This window comes from Lucilia sericata, unplaced genomic scaffold (assembly GCF_015586225.1).
Source record: "Lucilia sericata isolate MDLA Ls3-8-SP2 unplaced genomic scaffold, ASM1558622v1 Contig000645F_arrow, whole genome shotgun sequence".
Lineage (NCBI taxonomy): Eukaryota > Metazoa > Arthropoda > Insecta > Diptera > Calliphoridae > Lucilia > Lucilia sericata.
Window position 1 is genome coordinate 122,973 of NW_023994651.1, and position 27,995 is coordinate 150,967.

The following is a 27,995-nucleotide window of genomic DNA, read 5'->3' on the forward strand; positions in this document are numbered from 1 at the left end:
CTCTATACTAGACTCTATACTAGACTCTATACTAGACTCTATACTAGACTCTATACTAGACTCTATACTAGACTATAGACTAGACTATGTACTAGACCTACTATGTGAACTATTTATCAAAAGTTTAGAAGTTAGAAGAAGTATCCAAAATGTCGAGGGGGAACCGATAACAAACCGATTTATAAAGTACTGAATTTTCCATGCCTGACAGTTACAGTTTCTTTTTGTATTACTCCGCTTAATAAACATACAAACTTTTATTTAAAGTTTTTGAAATTTTATTTATGATTTAAGGCAAATAGTTAAATTTATTGAAAAAAATATAGTTTTTTTTTTATATAAAAGAATGCTAGAATTTATTTTCACAAAAACAAACAAAAAATAAACCATTTTTTTAACAGTTTAAATACGAATTATGTAGTAAGTGTGTGTCAGTGGTATATGAGGATTGGCCTACAGCAAAGGATCCAGTTTATTTTATAAACAAAAACATAAAAACTAAAAATCTTTAAATTAATTTTTCTGCTACAGCTCTGGATCCATAAACTGGTATAGGGAGTAATTTTGTATAAACAATCTAAAGTAAAAGTGTAAAATTTATTTGTTTTTGTTTTCATTTTTTATATAATTATATTATAATTTAATTAAATTTTGATCTAATTATATATAGTTGATTGAGAGCTTTTAAAAAGTGTATAAAATTCGTTTAGTTTTTTTTTTTGTTTTCTTTATAATTGTTTAAGTATTATTATCTTTTGGTTTTTAGTTTGTCTAGTAATTTTATTTTATAATTAAAAAATATTTAGTTTTTTATATTTTTAAAGCATTTCCCAAATTGAAATGCTAAATATAAACAATATTTTATTTAATATAATAATAAACATTTACTAATAACTTAGTAAATGTTTATTTTTATAAAAAAAGAATTGTCTATGACCAAAAAATAAAAGAAAATAAAATGTTTGTGTTCTTTTTGGTTTATAGGAGTTTTTTGTTTTGAAATTAAAAATAATTAAATAAATAAAATAAAATTAAATAAAATAAATATGTAGTTATATATACAATATACATAGAGTACATATTATTATAAGTTAAATATTTGTTCTAATATATTGTAAAATTGTATTTTATTTTGCACAAAATTTTTTTATTTATTTTTTTTTTTGTTTGTTTTTTACAATTCTGCAGTAGAGTACATTTTCTTTATTTTTTGTTTTTGTATTATAATAAAATATTTTATACAATTTCACTGCAAATGCTAAAAAAGAATTAAAGTTGAATTTTTATTATAAAGATGTAAATATATTATGTAAAAAAAAACACATTTGTTTTGACTACAACAAATGGTTTCTTTTTTAAAAAAATTTAATTTTGTTTAAATTCGACACAAGTTGTTTTTGTTTTTTAAATTAATTGTTAAATGTATGTGGTAGATATACAAAATATTAAGTAATATCGACAATGGGATGTTATATGGACTCCTGTTACCGAAAAAAAAAATAAATAAAAATGTCTTCTTGTAAACACATGCACTGTATGTTACCCTCCTGTTGCAGGTGTTGCAAGTTGCCGTGCCGACGGCAAGTCCAAGTACAAATGGAGTTTAATCTATTACAAATTATTTAATAAGTATATATTACCTAAATTGAAAACAAATGTAAAATGTAATTTATAAATAGATAAAAATAAAATAAAATATTTATATGTATGTAGTATGATGTTTATAGGCTGCGTCTGTCTCATGTAGTAGTAGTTGTTGTTGCTGATTTTGTTGCAGTTGTAGTGGGTGAAAAAATTTACGCTATGTCAGCATTTTGAAAAATAATATGGCCAATATAATGTTTGCAAAAAGCACCAAGAGCACCAACTGTTGTCGTGAGAACCAATCCTAAAAGATGAGAAAAACACGAAATTAGTTTTGAAATTTATAAAAATTGTTTACTATTTCTATACAAAATCAGTTTTTGGTGAAAATTTATTTAAAGTAATTTTTAATTTTCGGTGAAATTTTGAGGTTTTTGGTGAATTTTGTGAATTCTTGGTGGAAATTATGGATTTTAGTCGAGATTTATGATTTTTGGTGAAATTTTTAATTTTCGGAGTTTTAGTGAATTTTTGATTTTTTGGTGAAATTTTGTATTATTTTGGTGAAGTGTTTGATTTTTAGTGAAAGTTCAGATATTTGGTGAGATTTTTGGGTTTTGGTGAAATTTAGAATTTTTGTGAAATTTTGGATTTTTAGTGAAATTTTGGATTTTTAGTAAAATTTCAGATTTTTGGTGAAATTTTAAAATTTTGGATTTTTGGTATAATTTTGATCTAAATGATTTTGTTAAAATTTTCGATTTTTTCGTGAAATTTAAGATTTTGAATGAAATTTTTCAATTATGGTGCTTGGTTTTCGGTGAAATTTTAGATTTTTGATGAAAATGTTCAATTTTGGTTTTAAGTGAAATTTTGAAAATTTTTGATTTTTAGTGAATTTTGGATTTTAATTAAAATTTAAGATTTTTACTGAAAATTCTAAATTTTGGTTTTAGTGAAATTTTCGAATTTTGGTGAAATTTTAAATTTTTAGTGAAATTTTGGATGTTTGGTAAAATTTATAATTTTAGTAAAATATTCGATTTTTTATAAAATAATATATTTTTTTTTGGTTAAAATCTGAATGTTTGGTGAACTTTGGTGAAATTTGAATTTTGATGAAATTTAAGGTTTGTGGTGAAAATTTTGAATTTTTATTGAAAATTAAAATTTTTGGTGAAAATGAATTTTTAGTGAAATAATTTTTTTTTTTTTGAAATTTAAGAATTTTGTTGAAATTTTAGGCTTTTTCTAAAAATTAAAATTTTTTATAAAAATTTGAATTTTTTTGGTTAAAATCTGAAATATTATGGTGAAATATTAAACTTTCAGATTTTTAGTGAAATTTTAGGTAAAATTTAAAATTTTTATTAAAATTTTCATAAATAGTTTTAGTATAAAATTTGAATTTTTATTAAAAATATTTAATTTTTTTGAAAAAATTCGAAAATTTTTGTAAAAATTAGAATTTTTTATTAACAAGGAATTTGGAGAAATTTTGTATTCTATAAACTTACTTTAACTTGTGGACTGACGAGATATAATAATGGATTCGCTTTGAGCTTTTCATTCATTTCAATTTGTCGTCGTACCGCTTCACGTCTAGCTGAGCCCAAAGCGGATACCTCCTCGCGGCTCATAGCCTCTGTGGCACGTGGCAGTTCTTGGAAATCGGGCAAAGATTTCTTACGCTGTAGCGTAACATTTATAGGAACGCTCTGTAAATAAGGGGCAAAAATAAATGATTATAATAAAATAGTATAGAAGTTATGTTATAAGTACATAATTCGAATAATTTAAAAGACTTTAGACATAACCGATTAATATTAACCTATTTCTTCATAATTCAGTTCTAGTTCAGTTCTAGTTCAGTTCCAGTTCAGTTCTAGTTCAGTTCTAGTTCAGTTCTAGTTCAGTTCTAGTTCAGTTCTAGTTCAGTTCTAGTTCAGTTCTAGTTCAGTTCTAGTTCAGTTCTAGTTCAGTTCTAGTTCAGTTCTAGTTCAGTTCTAGTTCAGTTCTAGTTCAGTTCTAGTTCAGTTCTAGTTCAGTTCTAGTTCAGTTCTAGTTCAGTTCTAGTTCAGTTCTAGTTCAGTTCTAGTTCAGTTCTAGTTCAGTTCTAGTTCAGTTCTAGTTCAGTTCTAGTTCAGTTCTAGTTCAGTTCTAGTTCAGTTCTAGTTCAGTTCTAGTTCAGTTCTAGTTCAGTTCTAGTTCAGTTCTAGTTCAGTTCTAGTTCAGTTCTAGTTCAGTTCTAGTTCAGTTCTAGTTCAGTTCTAGTTCAATTTTAGTTCAGTTCTAATTCAGTTCTAGTTCAGTTCTAGTTCAATTCTAGTTCAGTTCTAATTCAGTTCTAGTTCAGTTCTAGTTCAGTTCAACTTCAGTTCTAGTTCAGTTCTAGTTCAGTTCTAGTTCAGTTCTAGTTCAGTTCTAGTTCAGTTCTAGTTCAGTTCTAGTTCAGTTCTAGTTCAGTTCTAGTTCAGTTCTAGTTCAGTTCTAGTTCAGTTCTAGTTCAGTTCTAGTTCAGTTCTAGTTCAGTTCTAGTTCAGTTCTAGTTCAGTTCTAGTTCAGTTCTAGTTCAGTTCTAGTTCAGTTCTAGTTCAGTTCTAGTTCAGTTCTAGTTCAGTTCTAGTTCAGTTCTAGTTCAGTTCTAGTTCAATTTTAGTTCAGTTCTAGTTCAGTTCTAGTTCAGTTCTAGTTCAGTTCTAGTTCAGTTCTAGTTCAGTTCTAGTTCAGTTCTAGTTCAGTTCTAGTTCAGTTCTAGTTCAGTTCTAGTTCAGTTCTAGTTCAGTTCTAGTTCAGTTCTAGTTCAGTTCTAGTTCAGTTCTAGTTCAGTTCTAGTTCAGTTCTAGTTCAGTTCTAGTTCAGTTCTAGTTCAGTTCTAGTTCAGTTCTAGTTCAGTTCTAGTTCAGTTCTAGTTCAGTTCTAGTTCAGTTCTAGTTCAGTTCTAGTTCAGTCTAGTTCAGTTCTAGTTCAGTTCTAGTTCAGTTCTAGTTCAGTTTCTAGTTCAGTTCTAGTTCAGTTCTAGTTCAGTTCTAGTTCAGTTCTAGTTCAGTTTCTAGTTCAGTTCTAGTTCAGTTCTAGTTCAGTTCTAGTTCAGTTCTAGTTCAGTTCTAGTTCAGTTCTAGTTCAGTTCTAGTTCAGTTCTAGTTCAGTTCTAGTTCAGTTCTAGTTCAGTTCTAGTTCAGTTCTAGTTCAGTTCTAGTTCAGTTCTAGTTCAGTTCTAGTTCAGTTCTAGTTCAGTTCTAGTTCAGTTCTAGTTCAGTTCTAGTTCAGTTCTAGTTCAGTTCTAGTTCAGTTCTAGTTCAGTTCTAGTTCAGTTCTAGTTCAGTTCTAGTTCAGTTCTAGTTCAGTTCTAGTTCAGTTCTAGTTCAGTTCTAGTTCAGTTCTAGTTCAGTTCTAGTTCAGTTCTAGTTCAGTTCTAGTTCAGTTCTAGTTCAGTTCTAGTTCAGTTCTAGTTCAGTTCCAGTTCAGTTCTAACTAGTTTAGTTCTGGAACAGTTTTTGTTTCCTCGTAGTTCAGGTCTAGTTCTGTATTTGTAATAACTTTTGATTGGATTTCTTAGATATAGAAATTTTTAAGAAAATAAAAATTTTTTTAGAAAAATAAAAACAACCTCTACTGGTGGCTCCACTATCCAACTCTCTGAAGCTCGTCGTGCCAACAGAGCAGGTGAAAACATTAAATCTTCTTCATCTTCATCTGGATACCACTCCATTTTGTTATTTACTTAATTTAAAACAGCAGCCGACTTTTATAACTTTATAATTATAAGTGCTTTGTGTTGTTTTTATTGCAAAATAATTATTTTAATAATATAATTGCATAACTTTCACTCAAGGAACTTTTCTAAACAATTAAAATATTTCTGCTTTAATTTTTTTTAAATACAATCCATGGAAAACGTTTAATTTCTTTTGCTTTTATTTTAATTTTATTTTAATAATTATATTCGTTATAATTTTCTTTGTTTGAAATTTTAAAAGAGCAAACAATTATTTCCAAGTATTTATTTATATATAAATGTATAATACGCTCAAGTGTTTTGTTTTAAAAACAAATTATTTAAATTCTTTCAGTTGTCTATACGTAAATCTATGTATAAGTATTAAAAAAAGCAAATTTTTAAAAATAGGTTCCGAACAATGTTTTTTTTCGATATTTTTCTTATTGTTGTTATTTATTTGGGAAAGCGAAAAAAACACACTAAAATAAACAGTACAACTCAACACATTGCTAACGCCGATGACGATTATGACGTTGATGGGACGGACAGTCGGACGCGACGACGTGTTAAAGTTGATGATTTCAAATAGTTCTTTTCGCTTTTTTAGATCACTTAATAGTATATTTTAGCTAAACGTTTATACACTTAAAAATTTCCAAATACAAAGGAAAATGAAGATTTTTTTATTGACTGCTGCTGCGTGTGTGTGTTATGGGGAGAAGAAATTTAGAATTTAAACCGATCGTTTGGCGTTGTGCTTAAGAAAGCGCGAGTGTTTATAAACTGAAAATTTGTGGTCTTTGCGACTATGTCAGAATTCTGGGTGACAATTGCTAATGGGGCAAAATCCTTAATTTTAGAGAGTGGTCGTTGTTGTGACACTTTATTTCGAAAGAGTGTTAAAATTTCGAACTTGTAGCTAACATGCTCTTTGGTTTATTTGAGTGAACAAGAAAGAGAGAGAGAGCGTTCATGGGAGTATGTAGTTTTCGAAATTTCGAAAGCTACAAACACTTGTGAACGGGTTCATTTCTTTGGCGTAGTAGCATCATTCATTAGACAGACATTTTAGGCTATTTTTAGCCTACCTTGTTCTCGCTCTTTTCTAGCTCTCCCGTTCAAAATTTTCTTTGGCTCTTAAATATTCGATTGGCGAGCATAGAAAATGCTACATACGTAATAATGCGTTTTATATGTATTTTATGACTAAAACCCTTGACAATATCAATCCTAGAAGACTTACCTTTAATTTTTTATTGCCTCCACCACCGCCGGCAGCAGCCATTGGTGACGCTGGCTTAACAGGCATATACAGACTTTCTGTGCGTTTTGGCTGCAAGGGTGAGGGTACAATATCCTGACCCAGAGTACGCTGACGCAGGAGTATATCTTCAAAGGGTTGATTGGGTTTCGAAAACATGGCGTCTGTTGTTGTGGTGCCCGAAGGAGAATTTGTGCTTAAGCTGGGAGTAGCCGCACGCGACATACGACCCGATCCCGTAGGAACTGAACCATTGCCGGTTGTGGGCGTATTACCAGCCGATGGGGCTGGTGTCGATCCTCTAAATACTGAGCCAGCTCGAGGCCTCTGTTCGGGTAGGCCGCTATCATTGGCCTGCGCTGTGCCGGCACTGCTAGCTCCACGATCGACTGAAGTTTGACGTGAGCCGTAGCCACCACTCAGACGACTGGCTGCTCTGGTGTAGCGATCAATGGATGTATCCCTACTGGGTGGTCGTTTATAGTGATCGAAATGATCGATGGAGGATTGTTGGCCTACTTGACCCATCATGGGTGGTTTATTGGAACGATTCATCATGCTATCCATTTGTTCAGCTTGTTGCAGCAGCTGTTGTTGCTGCTGTTGGTATTGGATTTGAGAGGGTCGACGAACTTGATTACTGCCATACATGGGAGAGTCTAAATTTGATGGCTGATGTTGCTGTTGCTGCAGAAGCTGTTGCTGTTGCAGCTGTTTTTGTTGTTGCTGCTGCTGTAATTGCTGTTGTTGTCGTTGTTGCAACAATTGTTGTTGCTGTCTTTGCTGCATCAGTTGTTGCTGATATGCTTGCTGTTGTTGTTGCTGTTGCAATTGTTGCTGCTGCTGTAGTTGTTGCTGTTGCTGCAGTTGTTGCATTTGCTGTTGCTGCTGCTGTTGTTGCTGCAAGTTGATTTGCTGCTGCTGTTGTTGCGGCATATTGTTGGCCGTGTGGGCGGCTTCCGCGTTTTTAAACATGTTATTATCCTTTTGCAATTGCGAAACTTGCGGACTGCCACTAGCACTTAGATTACTGTGAGCATAGTTTGACCCTGGCGGTTGCTGTGGCTGGTACTGATATGCGGGATTCATTTGTGGATTATTTTGCTGTTGTTGTTGCTGCTGCTGTTGTTGATGGTACATCTGATTGATGGTATTTATGGCACTCATTTGTGGTTGATTAACCAGGGATGACAAATCGGTTTGTGGAGAAACTGGCAATTGTTGGGAATACATCGAACTGGGTACGGGAAACTCCGATTCCCGTTGAGGCTGAGAGCCATCACGGTTCTTTTGGAAACCCGTAGGCCTTTGGGCAACCGCTGTGCTAGCATACGATTCAGCAGCCGCATTACTGCTGCTGAATTGAGCCGCTGGTCCTTTGTGTCGTTCGCGGAACCTTAATTTTTCAAAGCGTTCTAGCACAGAAGGCTTAAAATCAGGGGCAAACTCACGGGCCATTTGCACAGCCAACTCGCAGTCGATGCGTGCCTGATCGGCAGCAATATCAGCACTTTGGGCCTTGGTATTGGCAGTCCCGGTACGCGATATGGCAATATCTGAACGTTGCATGGCCATTTTAAGAGCACGCTGAGCCGAAGTCACCGAAGCCGAGATACGTTCTCGGAACTTGCGTGAACGGGCAATAAACAAATGCTTTTTCTTTTGACTGGTAATTAAAATGTTGTTCTTATATTTGCCCTCCTCAAAGGAACCATCTTTGAAAGTGGTCACACCATAGCCGTGCTTCTTATTGTTATACCATTCGCCTTCGTATTTAAGGCCATCACTACGCTCGGCCACACCAAAGCCACAACGTTTATCTTTCTTCCATTCACCCATATAGGTTTCCACCACACTGGGATCTAATTGTTCATCTTCCATGGTAAAGCTGGCATTAGACTCTGTATGCATAGATCTAGAAAGGAATTAAATACATAGAATTTATATAGAAGTTTTTAATCAAGGGTAATAATCCCTTACTTTGCGGTTAAATTGGATAGCTCGGAACCTGTACTAAGCCAAGAGGCCGTAGACATTGTAGAACGTATACTGCCCGAGGCTAAAGTTCCTCTCTTCTCCAGATCTCCGGTGCTGCGCTGTTTTCTCATTTTTAAACCCTTTAATTTAAAAAATTTATTTATGATTTACTTGTGATGGAATTATTTAAATTTCCCCTTACCGATAAGAATCCCTTTTTCGTTTTTTCCGACAGACTGTTGCGTCTGACCGGTAACTTATCCGACCGGGCGGTCAGCACAAATCCACCTCTTACCTCTTCGGTTCGACTGGCATTTTTTGCCGCATTTGCAGCATTTTCATTGCTACGCAGTGATGATAATGAGGCGTGTACATCTTTACGTTTATGATGAGAGGCCAAGCCAAATGGCGCCGAAGTGCGTATACCATAACCATGACGTTTGCCCTCTTGCCACTGGCCCTGGTATTTACCTATGGAAGAGGATGACACATAGAATAGAGAGGTAATAAAATAAATTAACTTTAGTGCATAATTAAAACTAAAATGGAACAATTACAATAAAGATATTTTTGTTCTAATGCACCCTACATTATTTTATAACATAATTATAAGAAATTACAAACTTTCTCATGTGTGTTAATAGCACATCACAACTTCTCTTAGATCTTCTGAATGTAGCTCATTTTCATTTCGTTCTCTGTTTAACAATAGTTTATTCTATATTTGTTTTCTTCTTTCCCCAACTTCTCAACATAAATAACCGTCGTGTAAATAGAAAGTAACTGACATTCATTTTTATTAGTGTAAGTACATTTCTGCATATCCGTTTCATACAAAACGTTAAAGGAATTGCATTCTATAGTCCAAGATATCTACAAACACAACTACATTTAGTAAAATACGAGAAAAAGTACATTTAATGTGTCCTTGAACACAAAAGAGCAACATTGTGTATATTTTATTGCCATATTCACGATTGCATTGCAAAAATATTTGCATTAAATGACAATAAACGTTACTGAGTCTTGTTGTTTTTCTTCAATCCTTTTAGGAAGAACCAACCCCCTGTTTTATATAACTATAATTGAAAATAACAATTAAGCATTGCAGTCCCTTAGGAGCAGAGCTTTTAAGGGATCAAAAGCTGAAGCTATTAAAAATCTTTTGAATTTTTAATGTTTTAATTTAAAACAGATTTTGAAATTTATTCAAAAAATTCTGATTTTTTGACACAAATTTCACAGTTTGTCTTGGTTATTTATGGACCGATTTTGAAAAATGTTCTCTTTGCATAAAAAAGCTTTTTATTGGAGATTTTGAAATAGAGCAAAAAGTTGTTTTTTGGAAGAGTACAAAAGCTTCTCTGACAATAACAAGTAAAACAGCTTCTTTGAAAAAACGTTAAAAAGTTTTTCTTTTCGATAAAAGCTTTACTTTTAAATGTAAAAAACTTTTTAGGAGTTTTTTAGTAAGAAAAGCTCTTTCAAAAAATGTTTTTTAAACTTCTGGGAAAAAAATAGAAAGCTTTTTTTCGACGATAAAAGGAAGCTTTTTTGAAGAAAAAACTTTATTTTTATATGTAAAAAGCTTTTTTAGTGAACACAATTGAAAAGGATTTTTTTTTTTGTAAAAACAGCCTATTCCAAAATGTTTTTTTTTAAACTTCTGGGGAAAAAGTAGAAAGCTTTTTTCGATGATAAATGTAAGAAAGCTTTTTTGAAGAAAAGAGGAACATTAAAAAAGCTTTTTGTTGAATAAATCATTTTACTTTTCTATAAAAAAAACATTTTTTATTAAAAAGCTTTTTTGATGAACACAAATTAAAACGTTTTTTTCGTAGAAAAGGCTCTTTTAAGAAATGTTTTTAAACTGTTTTACTATATTAGTAAGCTTTTAGTAAGAAAAGCTGTTTTAAGAAATTTTTTTCAACTTTTAAGCTTTTTTGTCGAAAAAGAGATTTTCTGACGTAAAAACTTTTTTGCGAAACATTTTTTGGTGAAAAAAAGTAAGAAAGTTTTTTTGACGAGAAAAGTAAGAGAGCTTTTTTGACGAGAAAAGTGAAAAAGCTTTTTTGGCGAAAAAGGCAAGGGATCGTTTTTGACGAAAAATGCAAGACAGGTTTTTGACATAAAAAGCTTCTTTGGAAAAAATCTTTTTTTTGTGAAAATTTTAAAAAGCTGTTTCTTATAAAAACAAGCTTATTAAGAAATGTATTTTGGACTAAAAGTAAGAAAGCTATTTTAACGAAAAAATAAGAAAGCTTTTTTGACAAAATACATAAGAGAGTTCTTTTTTTGAAAAATTCAAGTGCTTTTTTGAAGTAAAAAGCTTTTAGGGAAAAAAATTATAAAAGCTTTTTTGAACAAAAAAAAAAAAAAAACGAAAAAATCGTTTTTGGTAAGGAAGGAAAAGTCATCATAAAAAGTGGGGAAAAAACCTTGGTTTTTTGTGAAAATTTTATAAAGCCTTTTATGATAAAGGTTAAAAAAACGACTGTTAAAAATGCTTTTTGTTGAACTAAAATGATATAGAGATAAAAACTTCTCTTAATGAAATTATTTAATAGACATTTTCTTTAAATCAATATAATTTTTTTTGTACAAAAGATATGTCAAATTAATGAATTTCCATATTACTTTCAGCTTTGCAGAACCCAGTAGAAAACTGAAATGGAACTGTACCCATCTGTTCTAATTAAAATGGATTAAGATTTTAAAAATAAAGGACATAAACACATTGTTCAGCAACAATAATAATTCAGGTATGTCTATTTATAAAAGTGTTATCTTGCCCTCAACTTTTAAATGATGGAATGAGTTAACAATTCTTCCCAAGAAAATTGTATATTTAAACTGCATGAGAACTAAACCCACAGTACGTATGAAAACTTCAAATAAATAATAAATATTACGTATACGCATCGAAAGTAAAATGTTTGGAGTAGATAAAAGAAATAATCAAAATCTATTGAACTTGTATTTGTATTTTCCTATTATTGTTGTTGTTGTGCAGTAAAGTAAGAACAAAAAACGTAAAGTAAACACGATATCGCAATTAAAAAATTCAACATGAATTAGTGAGTGGCAGCCAGAAAAATATGACGTCAGTTTGTACAATTCACATTTTTGGTATGTATTTTTTCAAATAAATATTTATAATATAAATAATATTCTTTATTTCTTTAAAATTTAAAAACTATAGATGAAAATGAACCAAATAACAAATAAAATATATACACACGCATACAACAGATATGACTATATATTTATAAGAAATACATACAAATTGTACATGCTCTTTTAAACCCCCACTACAAACAACAATGTCGTTTTGATGTTTTGAATGGGAGCCAAGAAAGAAAACCAACAACAACAGCAGCGAAGGAAAAAAATGATCTCATGCACACACAATAAACATAAATATTCGTACATACAGCAACAACAACAAAACAAAAAAGTATGTTTAAAATTTTACCAACATATGTATTCGTACATACAATTTCATTTCAATACAATAAATACACTCATGCACATTAGGGAGCGCTATGGAAATAGTTTGTTCTTTAATAGTTTAAACAATTTCTCGATTAGCTTTAGTTCTAGTTCAGTTCTAGTTCAGTTCTAGTTCAGTTCTAGTTCAGTTCTAGTTCAGTTCTAGTTCAGTTCTAGTTCAGTTCTAGTTCAGTTCTAGTTCAGTTCTAGTTCAGTTCAGTTCTAGTTCAGTTCTAGTTCAGTTCTAGTTCAGTTCTAGTTCTGTTCTAGTTCAGTTCTAGTTCAGTTCTAGTTCAGTTCTAGTTCAGTTCTAGTTCAGTTCTAGTTCCGTTCTAGTTCAGTTCTAGTTCAGTTCTAGTTCAGTTCTAGTTCAGTTCTAGTTCAGTTCTAGTTCAGTTCTAGTTCAGTTCTAGTTCAGTTCTAGTTCAGTTCTAGTTCAATTCTAGTTCAGTTCTAGTTCAGTTCTTTCAGTTTCTAGTTCAGTTCTAGTTCAGTTCTAGTTCAGTTCTAGTTCAGTTCTAGTTAGTTCTAGTTCGTTTAGTCAGTTCTAGTTCAGTTCTAGTTCAGTCTAGTCAGTTCTAGTTCAGTTCTAGTTCAGTTCTAGTTCAGTTCTAGTTCTGTTTCTAGTTCAGTTCTAGTTCAGTTCTAGTTCAGTTCTAGTTCAGTTCTAGTTCAGTTCTAGTTCAGTTCTAGTTCAGTTCTAGTTCAGTTCTAGTTCAGTTCTAGTTCAGTTCTAGTTCAGTTCTAGTTCAGTTCTAGTTCAAGTTCTAGTTCAGTTCTAGTTCAGTTCTAGTTCAGTTCTAGTTCAGTTCTAGTTCAGTTCTAGTTCAGTTCTAGTTCAGTTCTAGTTCAGTTCTAGTTCAGTTCTAGTTCAGTTCTAGTTCAGTTCTAGTTCAGTTCTAGTTCAGTTCTAGTTCAGTTCAAGTTCAGTTCTAGTTCAGTTCTAGTTCAGTTCTAGTTCAGTTCTAGTTCAGTTCTAGTTCAGTTCTAGTTCAGTTCTAGTTCAGTTCTAGTTCAGTTCTAGTTCAGTTCTAGTTCAGTTCTAGTTCAGTTCTAGTTCAGTTCTAGTTCAGTTCTAGTTCAGTTCTAGTTCAGTTCTAGTTCAGTTCTAGTTCAGTTCTAGTTCAGTTCTAGTTCAGTTCTAGTTCAGTTCTAGTTCAGTTCTAGTTCAGTTCTAGTTCAGTTCTAGTTCAGTTCTAGTTCAGTTCTAGTTCAGTTCTAGTTCAGTTCTAGTTCAGTTCTAGTTCAGTTCTAGTTCAGTTCTAGTTCAGTTCTAGTTCAGTTCTAGTTCAGTTCTAGTTCAGTTCTAGTTCAGTTCTAGTTCAGTTCTAGTTCAGTTCTAGTTCAGTTCTAGTTCAGTTCTAGTTCAGTTCTAGTTCAGTTCTAGTTCAGTTCTAGTTCAGTTCTAGTTCAGTTCTAGTTCAGTTCTAGTTCAGTTCTAGTTCAGTTCTAGTTCAGTTCTAGTTCAGTTCTAGTTCAGTTCTAGTTCAGTTCTAGTTCAGTTCTAGTTCAGTTCAGTTCTAGTTCAGTTCTAGTTCAGTTCTAGTTCAGTTCTAGTTCAGTTCTAGTTCAGTTCTAGTTCAGTTCTAGTTCAGTTCTAGTTCAGTTCTAGTTCAGTTCTAGTTCAGTTCTAGTTCAGTTCTAGTTCAGTTCTAGTTCTAGTTCAGTTCTAGTTCAGTTCATGTTTAGCTCTAAATCAGTTCTAACTAAGTTTTAGTTTTTTTTAGTTCAGAATTATTCAATTTAAATTATATTTGAGAATAGTTCATATTTATACAGAATTATCGACATTTGTATACGAATTATTAGCAAGTTTCTTAGTTTCTTCCAAATTGTGTCACCCTAATGACCATACATATCTGGTCTCAATATACATGTGTATGTATTTATATTGAATAATATTGTGTGTGCATTTGTTATATTAAGATTTCTTTTATGCTATTGTGTACTATATGCCACACAAAAAGGACTGCAACAAATGCACCCACCCCAAGTATGTTCTTCTTTAGCCTTTGTTATGCTTTCGTATTTGCTCTTTACATTCAAAACCACTTCTCTACAAGACCCTCATGCGTAGACACTTAGTTAAGTATTTATAGGTAAAAAGTCCACTTACCTCCATCAGCATATGTTTCACAACCGTAACCATCTTGATAACCCAAATTCCAGGTGCCTTCGTAGCGTGCCGTTGATACAGTACTCTCTCGTACACCATAACGTCCTTTGTGTCCATCTTTCGACCATTCTCCACGATACACCTGTCGGCCAATTTGCTCTATACCTAGGCCATGGCGTCGACCATTTTGCCACTGACCCTCGTAGTGGGAACCGCTGGAAATTATGATTGTATTAAATAATTAAAGTCCAAGTAGAATGAGATGAAAGAAAAAGTAAATTATTTCTAATCAATATACATTTGTTTCCATTACAAGAATTTAAAAAATTATTATGCATAACAGCTGCCCAGTCTTGGATTGTAATAAATCTTATTTGTATTTATTTCACATTGCTTTAGAAAATTTCAAACAATATTCTGGAATCTTACATGTAGTGGAATTGACTTTATGTATGTCTGTCCATAAAATATAAGGTCCTAGCTATGTTTTAGTTCTGTTCTAGTTCTAGTTCTGTTCTAGTTCTGTTCTAGTTCTGTTCTAGTTCTGTTCTAGTTCTGTTCTAGTTCTGTTCTAGTTCTGTTCTAGTTCTGTTCTAGTTCTGTTCTAGTTCTGTTCTAGTTCTGTTCTAGTTCTGTTCTGTTCTAGTTCTGTTCTAGTTCTGTTCTAGTTCTGTTCTAGTTCTGTTCTAGTTCTGTTCTAGTTCTTTCTGTTCTAGTTCTGTTCCAGTTCTGTTCTAGTTCTGTTCTACTTCTGTTCTACTTCTGTTCTAGTTCTGTTCTAGTTCTAGTTTTAGTTCTAGTTTTAGTTTTAGTTCTAGTTTTAGTTTTAGTTCTAGTTCTAGTTTTAGTTCTAGTTTTAGTTCTAGTTTTAGTTCTAGTTTTAGTTCTAGTTCTGTTCTAGTTCTGTTCTAGTTCTGTTCTAGTTCTGTTCTAGTTCTGTTCTAGTTCTGTTCTAGTTCTGTTCTAGTTCTGTTCTAGTTCCGTTCTAGTTCTGTTCTAGTTCCGTTCTAGTTCCGTTCTAGTGCATTTCTATTTCTAGTTCTGTTCTTGTTCTGTTCTAGTTCTGTTCTAGTTCTGTTCTAGTTCTGTTCTAGTGCTGTTCTAGTTCTGTTCTAGTTCTGTTCTAGTTCTGTTCAAACCAAATTTAGTTTTGTTTTTAGTTTAATTCTACTTCATTTCTACTTCTAAACTTACCTTGGCCATATATACGCTCCCGACACCTCAAAGCCATAATTCCAGGCACCAGCATAAGCTCCCTGATGTTTCGGTCCGGTACACACACCATGACCATGTGCTTTACCCTCATCCCAACCGCCACAATATGTGCCGCCATCTTCGAAATCAAATCGACCACCACTAATTTGTGTTCTTTTGCCCGAGCCCGCTCCCACTGCCTGGGAACTAGCTGGGCCACCGGCTCCGTCACTTATCATACCATTTTGTTGCTGTTCCGCCTGCTGCATGACGTTTTATCCAATTTGGATAAATTTCGGGATCTTTTTTAAAGTTTTAGTTGTATCAAAAATTCGTTATATTTTTAAGTTAATCTTTCGATTTTCTTTTAATCCTGTTAATTGTTGTTGTTGCTTGTCGTTATCGTCGCTAATCGTTCACAATTAAAGCTAACGCGTTTTATTGACTTTAGCCTTTTGTGTTTTCGACAATTTTTCATTGATTTGCACAATTGTTTGATTTGTAGTTTGTTGTGTCGACCAATACTGGTGGTATCGGGCATTTGAGAAACAATGTGGATTTGATTTCGATATTTCTTTTTGTTTATTTATCTAGCTTGTTTGTATGTACTTATGTGTGTGAAGTAGTTCTGTATGTGTTTGTGTGCGGTAGTTTTCGGCTGTTTTTTGATGGCGGTATGAGGAGGAGTGAATTTGATTTCGTCTAATATTTTTGTTCTCTTTATAATTTCTAGTCATTCGTTTTTCGTTTTCATGCATTTAGTAAGTTTTACTTAAATTTTTCTTCTTTTTATTATTATTTATTTTATTTTTTTGGTTTTAGGTTTTGGTTTTAATCACTTGTTGTTTTTTAATCTTCTTATAATTTAATTTGTTGTATTTAAATTTATTTTAATTAGATTTATTATAATTTCTTGATTGTTGCTTATTTAAGTTATTATAATATTCGTTAAAATATTTTATGCTTTGAAGGATTTTTCACTAAAACGCGAACAATTTTTTTACAAATACAAATTTGTACGGCATACTTAAAATTTTGCTTAAATATTTGTTGCTGCCATCTAAACAAAATTATCGTAGTTTTACAAATTATAAACTGCTACTAGCGGCAATCATTGTTATTTTATCATCAAAGAAAATTTTTGACTAGAATTAAAAACGGAAAAAAAGAATTTCGATTTGTTCGATTAGATAGGATTGATAAGAATTTCAGTAAAATTTTTCCATTATAAAAATATGCATGTAATTATTTTTAATAAATGGCTTAGGTGTCAGAATAGTCAAGATCAATAGGGTGTGGGAGAGATTAAAAGCCCTAATCATTGAATCATTAACTTATGTTCGAACTATTAAAGTAGATGTTTTAGTTCAGTTCTCATTCAGTTCTAGTTGAGTTCCAGTTTAGTCTAGTTCAGTTCTAGTTCAGTTCTAGTTCAGTTCTAGTTCAGTTCTAGTTCAGTTCTAGTTCAGTTCTAGTTCAGTTCTAGTTTCAGTTCTAGTTCAGTTCTAGTTCAGTTCTAGTTCAGTTCTAGTTCAGTTCTAGTTCAGTTCTAGTTCAGTTCTAGTTCAGTTCTAGTTCAGTTCTAGTTCAGTTCTAGTTCAGTTCTAGTTCAGTTCTAGTTCAGTTCTAGTTCAGTTCTAGTTCAGTTCTAGTTCAGTTCTAGTTCAGTTCTAGTTCAGTTCTAGTTCAGTTCTAGTTCAGTTCTAGTTCAGTTCTAGTTCAGTTCTAGTTCAGTTCTAGTTCAGTTCTAGTTCAGTTCTAGTTCAGTTCTAGTTCAGTTCTAGTTCAGTTCTAGTTTAGTTCTAGTTCAGTTCTAGTTCAGTTCTAGTTCAGTTCTAGTTCAGTTCTAGTTCAGTTTAGTTCAGTTCTAGTTCAGTAGTTCAGTTCTAGTTCAGTCAGTTCAGTTCTAGTTCAGTTCTAGTTCAGTTCTAGTTCAGTTCTAGTTCAGTTCTAGTTCAGTTCTAGTTCAGTTCTAGTTCAGTTCTAGTTCAGTTCTAGTTCAGTTCTAGTTCAGTTCTAGTTCAGTTCTAGTTCAGTTCTAGTTCAGTTCTAGTTCAGTTCTAGTTCAGTTCTAGTTAGTTCTAGTTCAGTTCTAGTTCAGTTCTAGTTCAGTTCTAGTTCAGTTCTAGTTCAGTTCTAGTTCAGTTTTAGTTCAGTTCTAGTTCAGTTTAGTTCAGTTTCAGTTCAGTTCTAGTCAGTTCTAGTTCAGTTCTAGTTCAGTTCTAGTTCAGTTCTAGTTCAGTCTGTTCAGTTCAGTTCTAGTTCAGTTCTAGTTCAGTTCTAGTTCAGTTCTAGTTCAGTTCTAGTTCAGTTCTTTCAGTTCTAGTTCAGTTCTAGTTCAGTTCTAGTTCAGTTCTAGTTCAGTTCTAGTTCAGTTCTAGTTCAGTTCTAGTTCAGTTCTAGTTCAGTTCTAGTTCAGTTCTAGTTCAGTTCTAGTTCAGTTCTAGTTTTTTAGTTTTTCTAGTTCAGTTCTAGTTCAGTTCTAGTTCAGTTCTAGTTCAGTTCTAGTTCAGTTTAGTTCAGTTCTAGTTCAGTTCTAGTTCAGTTCTAGTTCAGTTCTAGTTCAGTTCTAGTTCAGTTCTAGTTCAGTTCTAGTTTAGTTCTAGTTCAGTTCTAGTTCAGTTCTAGTTCAGTTCTAGTTCAGTTCTAGTTCAGTTCTAGTTCAGTTCTAGTTAGTTCTAGTTCAGTTCTAGTTCAGTTCTAGTTCAGTTCTAGTTCAGTTCTAGTTCAGTTTAGTTCAGTTCGTTCAGTTCTAGTTCAGTTCTAGTTCAGTTCGTTCAGTTCAGTTCAGTTCTAGTTCAGTTCTAGTTTAGTTCTAGTTCAGTTCTAGTTCAGTTCTAGTTCAGTTCTAGTTCAGTTCTAGTTCAGTTCTAGTCTGTTCTAGTTCAGTTCTAGTTCAGTTGTAGTTCAACTGTAGTTCATTTGTATTTGTATGAACTACAACTAGTTCAGTTCTATTTCAGTTCTAAATTGATAATAACTAACTAACCTGGATTCATTAACCTCATCCAATTAATCAAAACTTTCTTCAATAAATAATAACTATTTTGACCAAAATACACAGTAGGCAAAAAGAAGGGTCTTTGAATAATAAATTTCATGGCCAAACAATTAAGTATAATATGAGTATTATTTGATATACTATCACTAGTCGATGTTGTTTTATATAATAAGTATTTTCTATTAAGATTATTTTATTTTTTATTAAACAACTATCAAAAATATATGTGTATGTTCTAAGTCTATATAAAAAACATAATAACGAGAAAATATTGATTATAGAAAAGCACCTAGAAGCGAGACTAAATGTTAAAAAAAAAAAAAAAATGTTATAGAAAATAAAGCTAAACTAACACCTAGAGGTTTTGCTTTTGAATGCCGAACTATTTACTGCTTTATGTTTACTTTACTTCGCTAACAGTTTCGCCTCTATTTTGTACTCTAGCAATGTTTTCCTTTATTTTCATTTGGGAGGGAGGAAATAGTTTTATATCTCTTATTGTTATTTAATGTTATTGTTCTAATACGAACATATTTGAAATGAAAAGCTTTTGGTGGCATTATTATGAGTAGTGAGTGAGTGTAAGTGAATATGTGGGTGGGTGGTTGTATGTATGAATGGATGTTTGGCGGATGATGGTCGGACGTTTGGTTTGGTTGACTTTCTAGCTGGCTGTCTGACTGCTTGGTCTGCTACATTTGGCAAATAATATTATTATTGTGCTAGGGCAAACAATCTGTCTAATAAGAAGACATGACAAGAACAGACATGCAAACAAATAATAACACTACTCTAGTATTGTAAATCATCTTAAGAATAGTTTAATTATACACGCACATTTCACATACCAAAACTGGATATTTACTGCTCAATAATTATTTCTTTAATAATCCAAAATTCGAAATTAAAATTCGTGGCTATTTGAAATTGAGTCTTTTATTTTCGTTCTTTTTTCACTCGATATATTGTTGATGGTGATAATAGAAGAGGATAAAAATCAAATAGAATAACGAAAATAAACCACAGAACCAGGTTGCTAATTTTATTAAATTCATTGTTAATTTTTTTTTATTTGAATGTTTATTTTGGGTCTCTGTTGTTGAATGAAATATTTTAAAAGAAAATTTCTTTCTATTTAAAGTGCAATAAAATAATTCAATGTTTACAAGCCATAACCGATTCAACAGTTTTGTATCTAAATATAAAATGTGCTTAATCTTTAAATATTCAATTTCTACTAAACTGTTTATGAACTATTTTAAAATCTCAACATATACAAAAATAATATTACAATATAAAAAAAAAAAAAAAAAAAAAAAATATTTTTAAATGAATATTTTTTTGTAAAGACAAACCTAGCGACTTTCCATTCTAAGTTACCGATATTTTTTATCAATAACAATCAAATACAAATGTTCAGATCCATCGTCTAGTGCTAGTTCCAGTTCTAGTTCAGTTCTAGTTCAGTTCTAGTTCAGTTCTAGTTTCAGTTCTAGTTCAGTTCTAGTTCAGTAAGTGTCAGTTCTAGTTCAGTTCTAGTTCATTTCTAGTCAGTTCTAGGTCAGTTCTAGTTCAGTGTCTAGTTCAGTCTAGTTCAGTTCTAGTTCAGTTCTAGTTCAGTTCTAGTTCAGTTCAGTTCAGTTCTAGTTCAGTTCTAGTTCAGTTTCTAGTTCAGTTCTAGTATCAGTTCTAGTTCAGTTCTAGTTCATTTCTCGTTCAGTTCTAGTTCAGTTCTAGTCAGTTCTAGTTCAGTTCTAGTTCAGTTCTAGTTCCGTTCTCGTTCAGTTCTAGTTCAGTTCTAGTTCAGTTCTAGTTCGTTCTAGTTCAGTTCTAGTTCAGTTCAGTTCTAGTTCAGTCTAGTGTTAGTCAGTTCTAGTTCAGTTCTAGTTCAGTTCTAGTTCAGTTCTAGTTCAATTCTAGTTCAGTTCTAGTTCAGTTCTAGTTCAGTTCTAGTTCAGTTCTAGTCAGTTCTAGTTCAGTTCTAGTTCAGTTCTAGTTCAGTTCTAGTTCAGTTCTAGTTCAGTTCTAGTTCAGTTCTAGTTCAGTTATAGTTCAGTTCTAGTTCAGTTCTAGTTCAGTTCTGTTAGTTCTAGTTCAGTTCTAGTTCTAGTTTCAGTTCTAGTTCTAGTTCTATAAGTTCTTTTTGAGTTCAGTTCTAGTTCAGTTCTAGTTCAGTTCTAGTTCAGTTTTAGTTCAGTTCTAGTTCAGGTTCTAGTTTCAGTTCTAGTTCAATTTAGTTCAATTCTAGTTCATGTTCTAGTTTTCAGTTCTAGTCAGTTCTAGTTCAGTTCTAGTTCAGTTCTAGTTCAGTTCTAGTTCAGTTCTAGTTCAGTTCTAGTTCAGTTCTAGTTCAGTCTAGTTCAGTTCTAGTTCAGTTCTGGTTCTCAGTTCTAGTTCAGTTCTAGTTCAGTTCTAGTTCAGTTCTAGTTCAGTTCTCCTTTCAGTTCTAGTTCAGTTCTGTTCAGTTCCTGTATAGTTTTGGTTTAATTCTGAATTAGTTTTATCAGTTCTGGTTCCGTTTTCAAAGATTAACATCTTTTCTCTCCATCCTAAGCAGGGGCTTTTTGATAATTTTTTAATTTAATTACAAATTATAATAATTTTGAAATAACATTTTCTAAACTAATGAATGAATTAATGAATGTATTCTTATGCACAATGGGTATGTTTAGTATATAAAAAAATGATAAATATTTATTATTATTTTAAATGATTTGATTGTGTCGAACTAACAAGTAGCCAAGCAAATGATGAATTCATTTATATATTTTTTTTAATTTCATTTTAAGATTTTTGCAATAGTTTTTTTTTAGTTTTTCATTTTGTAAAACTAAAACATGAAATACCTCACAAGATATTGAAATAAACAGAAAATTTTGTTTTATATTTAGCAGCATAGTACTTGAAGCAAACAAACAAGCTACCAAATGCAAACAAATTTTTTTTAAGGAAAAAATACAAAAAAAAAAAACTTTGTGTAAACGACATAAAAATATTTTCAAATAATTCGTAATCGAAACGAATGAATGTACAACAGGAAAATCAAATTGAAATTAAAAAAAAAGAAAAACAAAATAAAATAGCAAAAACCACAAGAAGAAAACCTAAAGAAAGGCGAATTAGCGATAACAAACTTAGTAGTTGATGTATGTAGTAGTGGGTATAACACTGACTGAAATTTTCGAACTGTTTTTCGAAATTTTCAAATATATACTGCGGGCTAATGGCTAAAAGAGCTGAAAGAGCAAAACAGCAACAACACTACAATGACTGATGATCAGCTACAAATTCAATAATAACAGATACATACAAATACTTTCTATCGTTCGTTCGTTTGTTCATTTTTTTGGGGGTCTGTGTTAAAAAGTAAAAATTTTCTTTTGCTAATGTTCGAAAAATTTTAAAGTAAATTATGTCACAGATAAACAGGGATTTTTCAAAAGCAAATGAATATAAATATAAATGCAGATAGATATATTTTCGTAAGCAATTTTTTTTTAGTTAAATTGTTCAATTATTTCGTTTATTGTTTTATTTTTTTTAATTATTTTCTGTAAATCCCCTTGTTGAGAAATTTTTCTTGAAAATTCTTTTATTTTTTTTTCAGGGTTTAACTGTTTTAAACACTTTCAGTTTATTACTTTTTTTTATAAAATATGGTATTTTAATTTTAAATTCACTATTTTTTTTCGTTTTCTTTTAATTCTCAAGCACACGCGTTATATTTTTAGATATTTTCAACATAATATACAACAAGAATAAAAGATATAAAAAATAAAATTATTTTTAGGTTCACAGAAATCAAGTATTAACTCAAATTTGTATGCAATTTTATTTAAAAAAAAATCTCTACAAAATGTATGTCATTTTTTTTTCAATATTCACTTTTTAAAACACTTGCAGATCGTTTTTTTTTTTCTCAATTATTTGAATTTTTTGTTAAATTTGTTAAAGTTTTTCTTAAAACTTTATGTTTAAGCAGAGCTGCTGTTTATAATAGAATAATAAAAGTTGCTTGACATGCCTTTAATAGCTTTAGAATATATTTCCAAACAGTAGACTGGCACGAACACTGGCTGGGAAGAACAATGTGGGTCTAAGATTTTATGACTGATGGCCACAGAAGTAATAGGCAGCTTTCAGCAAAAAAATTAAAAAAAAAAAACTGTAACGAAGTGAATAAATTTTAAACGAAAAGTACGAACGATTAAGCGAACAAACCGTGCCACTAAATTGCGTACCGCACGCCTTACGTTTTTAAACGAAATGAGAAATGAAAAATTAATAGCAACACAAAAGAAAATAATAAATAAAATAACAACAAAAACTAAAGAAATGAACAGAATATTATTAAGAATATATGATGAACAAACTCCGAGCGACTAATAGGCAACCACCCCACCACCGATCGTGATCGGTACGAGAAAAGCCAAAACCTAGTTATTTGACGAACTAAACCGTTTTTCACTTACCCACCGAAAACAACAAATAGTGACTGCACGATACACGTTCAAATCTAAATTCGAAAAGAACACAGATTTCTTTCGAAGAGCAACAACCAACAAGCACTCAATATCTATCTAAAGTTCTATCTCTTTTGGGGCGAAACACACAGGAATAAAGTTTTTTCTTCTTCTTCAGTTTGTATACATTCGAAAATTGTGAATTTATTCGTATGCTACAAAATGAATGCCACAATATTCATTTTCCCTGCTTTAGCATATCATCAATCTCTCTTTCGTAAATGTTCAACAAACAGCTGATAGTTTTTCCTTTTGAAATTTTCGATATTTAAGTTAAGATCTCTCTCTCACGCTATCAGCTTTTAAGTTAATTTTCGAAATATGCACCTACATATTACATTAGGGTGTTCTAAATATTGCATATTTCATCTCAGTGGCAAGTGACCTCCACTTGTAAACATCAATCAATGCAGCTGGAAAACTTTGTATGTGTGTGTTTGTGCGAGAGTGCATGTGTTCTAGGAATTTGTTTCTTACAAAAAACCCATATAAAAGTAAACAATTTATTTAAGAAATAACGGAAATTGTTTGTAATAATGCATTTAAAGGTATTTGGAAAAATTCCATTATCTTGACATTAGTCACTATATAGTGATGGAATAAAATTGAGATTATCCCCTTCAAAAATGAACGAGAAATTTCGTGCTATTGGAATGTTTCTCATGCGAAATCTTTATCGATCACGAAAGTGTTATTTTTTGTTCTACCCCCCCCCCCCCCTACTATGGGGAAGAGATGAGAGCTGAAGTTTATATTCAAACTACTTCGCCTCATGGAATTTTCTTTAGAAAACACTCTGTTGCATTGGTTGTGCTCTAAAAATACTTCGCCGCATTGCATTTTTGTTATTGAAAAGACTTCGCCGCATTAAATTTTATATAAAAAATACTGAATTTCCCGCAAAAAAAAACTTCGCCGCATTGAATTTTCTTTAGAAAACACTTTGCCGCACGAATTTTCTATAAAAATAAATTTGAAAAATACTTCGCCGCATTGAAATATTCTATAGAAAATACTTCGCCGCATGGATTTTTTATGAAAAATTCTTCGCCATATAAAATTTTCTTAAACAAAATTTCGTCTTATGGAATTTTCTATAAAAAATACTTTGCAGTATTGAATTTACTACAAAAAAACTTCGCTGCATTAAATTTTCTTTAAACATTTCTTCGACGCATTGAATTCTCTTTAGAAAACACTTTGCCGCATGAATTTTCTATAAAAATTGTTCCAACGCCTTGAATTTGCTACAAAAAATACTTCGCCGCATTGAATTTTCTATAGAAAATATATTACTGCATTGCTTATTTTATAAAAATCAATTCGCCGCATATAGAAAATACTTTGTAGTATTGAATTTAATACTGAAAAACATCGCCGCATGAATTTTCTACAGAAAATTATCCACTGCCTTGAATATACTACAAAAAAATATTTCGCCGCATTGAATTTTCTACAAGAACATTTTGCCGCATAGAATTTTCTATAGAAAATAATATAAAAACACTTCGCCGGATAGTACTTTCTATGAAAAATATTTCGCATTGTATTGAATTTTTATAAAAATTATTCGCCGCATTGAAATATTCTATAGAGAATGCTTCGCCGCACTGAATTTTCTTTTTAAAATAGATCGCATTGTATTTTTATAAAAAAATTTTATAAAAAAAAATTCCACATATTGAAGAATTCATAGAAAATAAATCGTCGCCTTGAATTTTTTATTGAAAATATTTGAAATTTCTTGCATTTTTTATACAAAATAATTCTCTGCATTGAACTTTCTATAGAAAATATCACTACAGAAAATCTTTGTGTGATTGAATTTTGTATAAAAAATACTTCGCGGCATTGGATTTGTTACATAAAACACTTCGCCGTATTTAACTTCCTAGAGAAAATCTTTCATCGCCTTCAATTTGTCATATAAAATATTTAGCAAATCTTTGTCTGCCTGTACTAAATAAAATTTAAATCAATTTCTTTAATAATCCAATGGAATTCTATAATTAATTAAAAAAAAAATTAAGCTATTGTTTATTATTTTTATATTAAAAAATGTTTTCCCAAAAAAGATTGTTCTTTGATAGACTACATGTTTTTCTTTTGCAAAATACATACATATATGTGTGTGTTTGTGTGGAAAAATTATTATTGAATGGAAATAAATTGATCGAATTATGTTTATATAAATTATTGTGTGAGATGTGTTTATTTACGTATAACTTTTTAACTAATTGCAAACAATAAATGATTAATTATTTAATTTATCGTTAAGAAAAAACCACACCCTTAATGTTTTTCTTTCTGAAAATATAAAAAACTATATTGAAAACAAAACTAGACACTGGGATGGGAGGATATGGAAGATTTAAAGGGTCTGTTTTCCAATTCTATAGACTATTGGAATTTATATTACTATAGAAAATATTTCGCCGCATAGAATTTTCTTTAGAAATTACTTCGCCTCATCGTACTTTCCATATATAAAACATTTTTCCTCATTGCATTTTCTTTTCCGCATAGAAATTTCTACTGCTCCTTGAATTTACTACGAAAAATACTTCTCCCCGTTGAATTTTTTTCAGAATTCACTTCGCCACATTAAATTATGTATATGAAACACTTTTGCCGCATTGAACTATAGAATTTATTTCATTTTGTATATAAAACCTTTGCCGCATCAAATTTTCAATAGAAAGTACTTCGCCGCATTCAATTTTCTATGAAAAATACTTCGCTGCATTGGATTTCATATAGAAAATAGTTAGCCGCATTAAATTTTCTATATAAAATACTTTACCGTATTCGATTTCATACAAAAAATATTTCGCCGCATTGAATTTGGAATAAAAAATACTTCGCCGCATTCATTTTACTACATAAAATATTTCGTTGCATTGATTTTTTTGCCGCATTGAATTTTTTTATAGAAATTACTTCGCCGCATTGATTTTTTGTTGGTTTGCCGCACTGAATTTTCCATACAGAACATTTCAACGCGTAGAAATGACATTGTTTTCTATGGAAAATAGTTCGCCGCATTGAATTTTCAATGTAAAAATATTTCGCTTCATAAATGTTCTATGAAATATACTTCGCTGTATTGAATAGAAAATACTTCGCCTCATGTATCTATTGTAAATACTACGCCGCATTAAATTTTTTATAGAAATTATTTCGTCGCATTGAATTTACTGCAAAAAGCCTTCACCGCAATGAACTTTCTATAGAAATTACTTTAACGTACTTCGCCGCATTGAATTTTTTATAGAAATTACATTGCCGCACAGAATTTTCCATACAAAACATTTCGCCGCATAGAAATTACTTTGTTTTCTATATAAAATAGTTCGCCATATTGAATGAATGATATATGAAATATACTTCGTCGCATGTAATTTTGAATAGCAAATACTTCGCCGTATGAAATTTTTTATAAAAATTACTTGCCGCACTGAATTTTCTATAGTAAATACTTCGCCGCATAGAATTTTCTATAGAAATTACTATGCCGCATAGATTTTACTTTATAAAATACTTCATTGCATTAGATTTTCTTCGCCGCATATAATTTTCTAGAGAAAGTACTTCGCCGCATTGAATTTTCACTAAAAATTTCTTCGCCGCATGAAAATTTCTATGGAAAATACTTCGCCGCATTGAACATTTTATATAATTTACTTTATAACAAGGAATTTTCTTTATAAAATACTTCGCCTTATTAAATTTCCCACAGAAAAATCATTATGAAGGGCCATAGTTAGCCCCTGCCTGCTCTATAAGTACATTTTAATTCATCGTTTTAAAAAAAACGATTTTTAAATGAAATGAAAGAAAAAGTGTTTAAGCTCCTAAACTACTTGTATAAATTATTGTTGTTGGTTTCAGTTTGTGTTAAAGGAAGATGGTAGAAAGAGAATCTTGTGTGAGTCTTTTGACCTACATTTTTTGTTCTTCATATATAATTTTGGTCTTAACTTTTAAAGGATTAGCCATCCACAATATTGCATCATAGTTAAGTTAAAAAACCAAAGAAGATATTATTTTGCCCAAAAAAAAAAAAGAAACAACAATTCATTTAGGTGAAACTTTAGAAAGCATTTTAAGTTTTAATTAACTGTTAGAAGGTAATTAAGCTTAAACAGGAGGGTAATAATTGTTATTTTAAGTTACTTTTGGACATCTTGAAACACGAGTAATTATTGTTATTTCCTTAATTTTATATACTTTTAATTATAATAGCTCGAAAGATATGTATAGCCAAATATTCACATTTCGTCATAATGTCATCAAAAAACAGAAAAAAACTGAAAAAATGATTGCTCGCCATTGTACAAACATACACACATTTATACATATGTACATAAATGTATTTAAATACTTTTTGCAAGCATTTTTCGCAGGAAATTTATGATTCACTCGGCCGCGGAATAAAACAGTGACACAAGTGTTATTGTACAATTTGTTTTTGCTTTTCATTTTTATTAAAATGTTTTTGATATTTAAAATAAATAAACAATGTAAAAATACAGAAAAGTAAAATTTCCCACCATTGTGTTGCTTTAAAATAAATAATATACAAAAATATGTATGTACAAACATATGTACATATGTATATAATATATAAAATATATTTCTACAAATATCTATCAAATACCTATAAACATACATACACCTGTACTTGAACACAAACAAATTTGAGATTTACTTAAACACTGTTAAACAAACACATATAACAACAAAGAGTATGCTTTATTATCCTTTGTTATTATAACTAAGATTTCTTTTGATTTTTTTATGAATTTTTAAAAATTTAAATTAAGCCTTAACACTTGTTTACCAAAGCCTTATTTACACTTTGTCACAATTTTGTTTATTAACCTTAACAATTAAAAGCTTCTTGCACTTTTGTTTAATTTCCTTCAATATTTTCTTTTATTTTTTTATATTTCAACAATTATTTTTTTTAACAAATTCTCTTTAATAATTAATTTATTTCTTATTTTCTTTAAAACAATTGTTTAATTATAATAAATCTAATATCGCGCGAGAGTTGATTTCGTAAAAGTGGTTCGTTTTACACTGAATTGCTAGACTGACTTCCTTCCTTTTGCCTTTATGCA

The 27,995-nt window shown here is 30.9% G+C and overlaps 1 protein-coding gene across 10 annotated transcripts; it reads right to left on the reverse strand.

Annotated features, from left to right (window-relative positions):
* Positions 1-288: 288 nt before the first annotated feature.
* On the reverse strand, positions 289-27,970 carry LOC119607022 (junctophilin-1). 10 transcript variants are annotated; one of them, XM_037960729.1, is made up of 8 exons: positions 27,754-27,970; positions 15,346-16,490; positions 14,152-14,366; positions 8,746-9,014; positions 8,547-8,683; positions 6,549-8,481; positions 3,102-3,302; positions 1,730-1,888 (listed from the first exon to the last, which is right to left on the reverse strand). In XM_037960729.1, exons 2-8 carry the CDS (start codon positions 15,612-15,614, stop codon positions 1,802-1,804), a joined length of 3,111 nt encoding a protein of 1,036 aa, XP_037816657.1. In that variant the 5' UTR covers positions 15,615-16,490; positions 27,754-27,970; the 3' UTR covers positions 1,730-1,801. The 10 variants fall into 10 exon arrangements, with proteins under 10 accessions (XP_037816663.1, XP_037816657.1, XP_037816653.1 ...); XM_037960725.1 differs by having other exon boundaries at positions 27,713-27,958; XM_037960728.1 differs by having other exon boundaries at positions 27,546-27,958.
* Positions 27,971-27,995: the final 25 nt, after the last annotated feature.

What these genes read in the sequence shown, in the direction of transcription:
- LOC119607022 (XM_037960729.1), bottom strand. Translation starts at nt 15,614, where the DNA reads ATGCAGCAGGCGGAACAGCAACAAAATGGTATGATAAGTGACGGAGCC. An exon ending in GGAGCGTATATATGGCCAAG is followed by an intron (nt 14,367 to 15,345) that starts GTAAGTTTAGAA and finishes CATAATTTCCAG; the next exon opens with CGGTTCCCACTACGAGGGTC. An exon ending in CTATCCAATTTAACCGCAAA is followed by an intron (nt 8,482 to 8,546) that starts GTAAGGGATTAT and finishes ATTCCTTTCTAG; the next exon opens with ATCTATGCATACAGAGTCTA.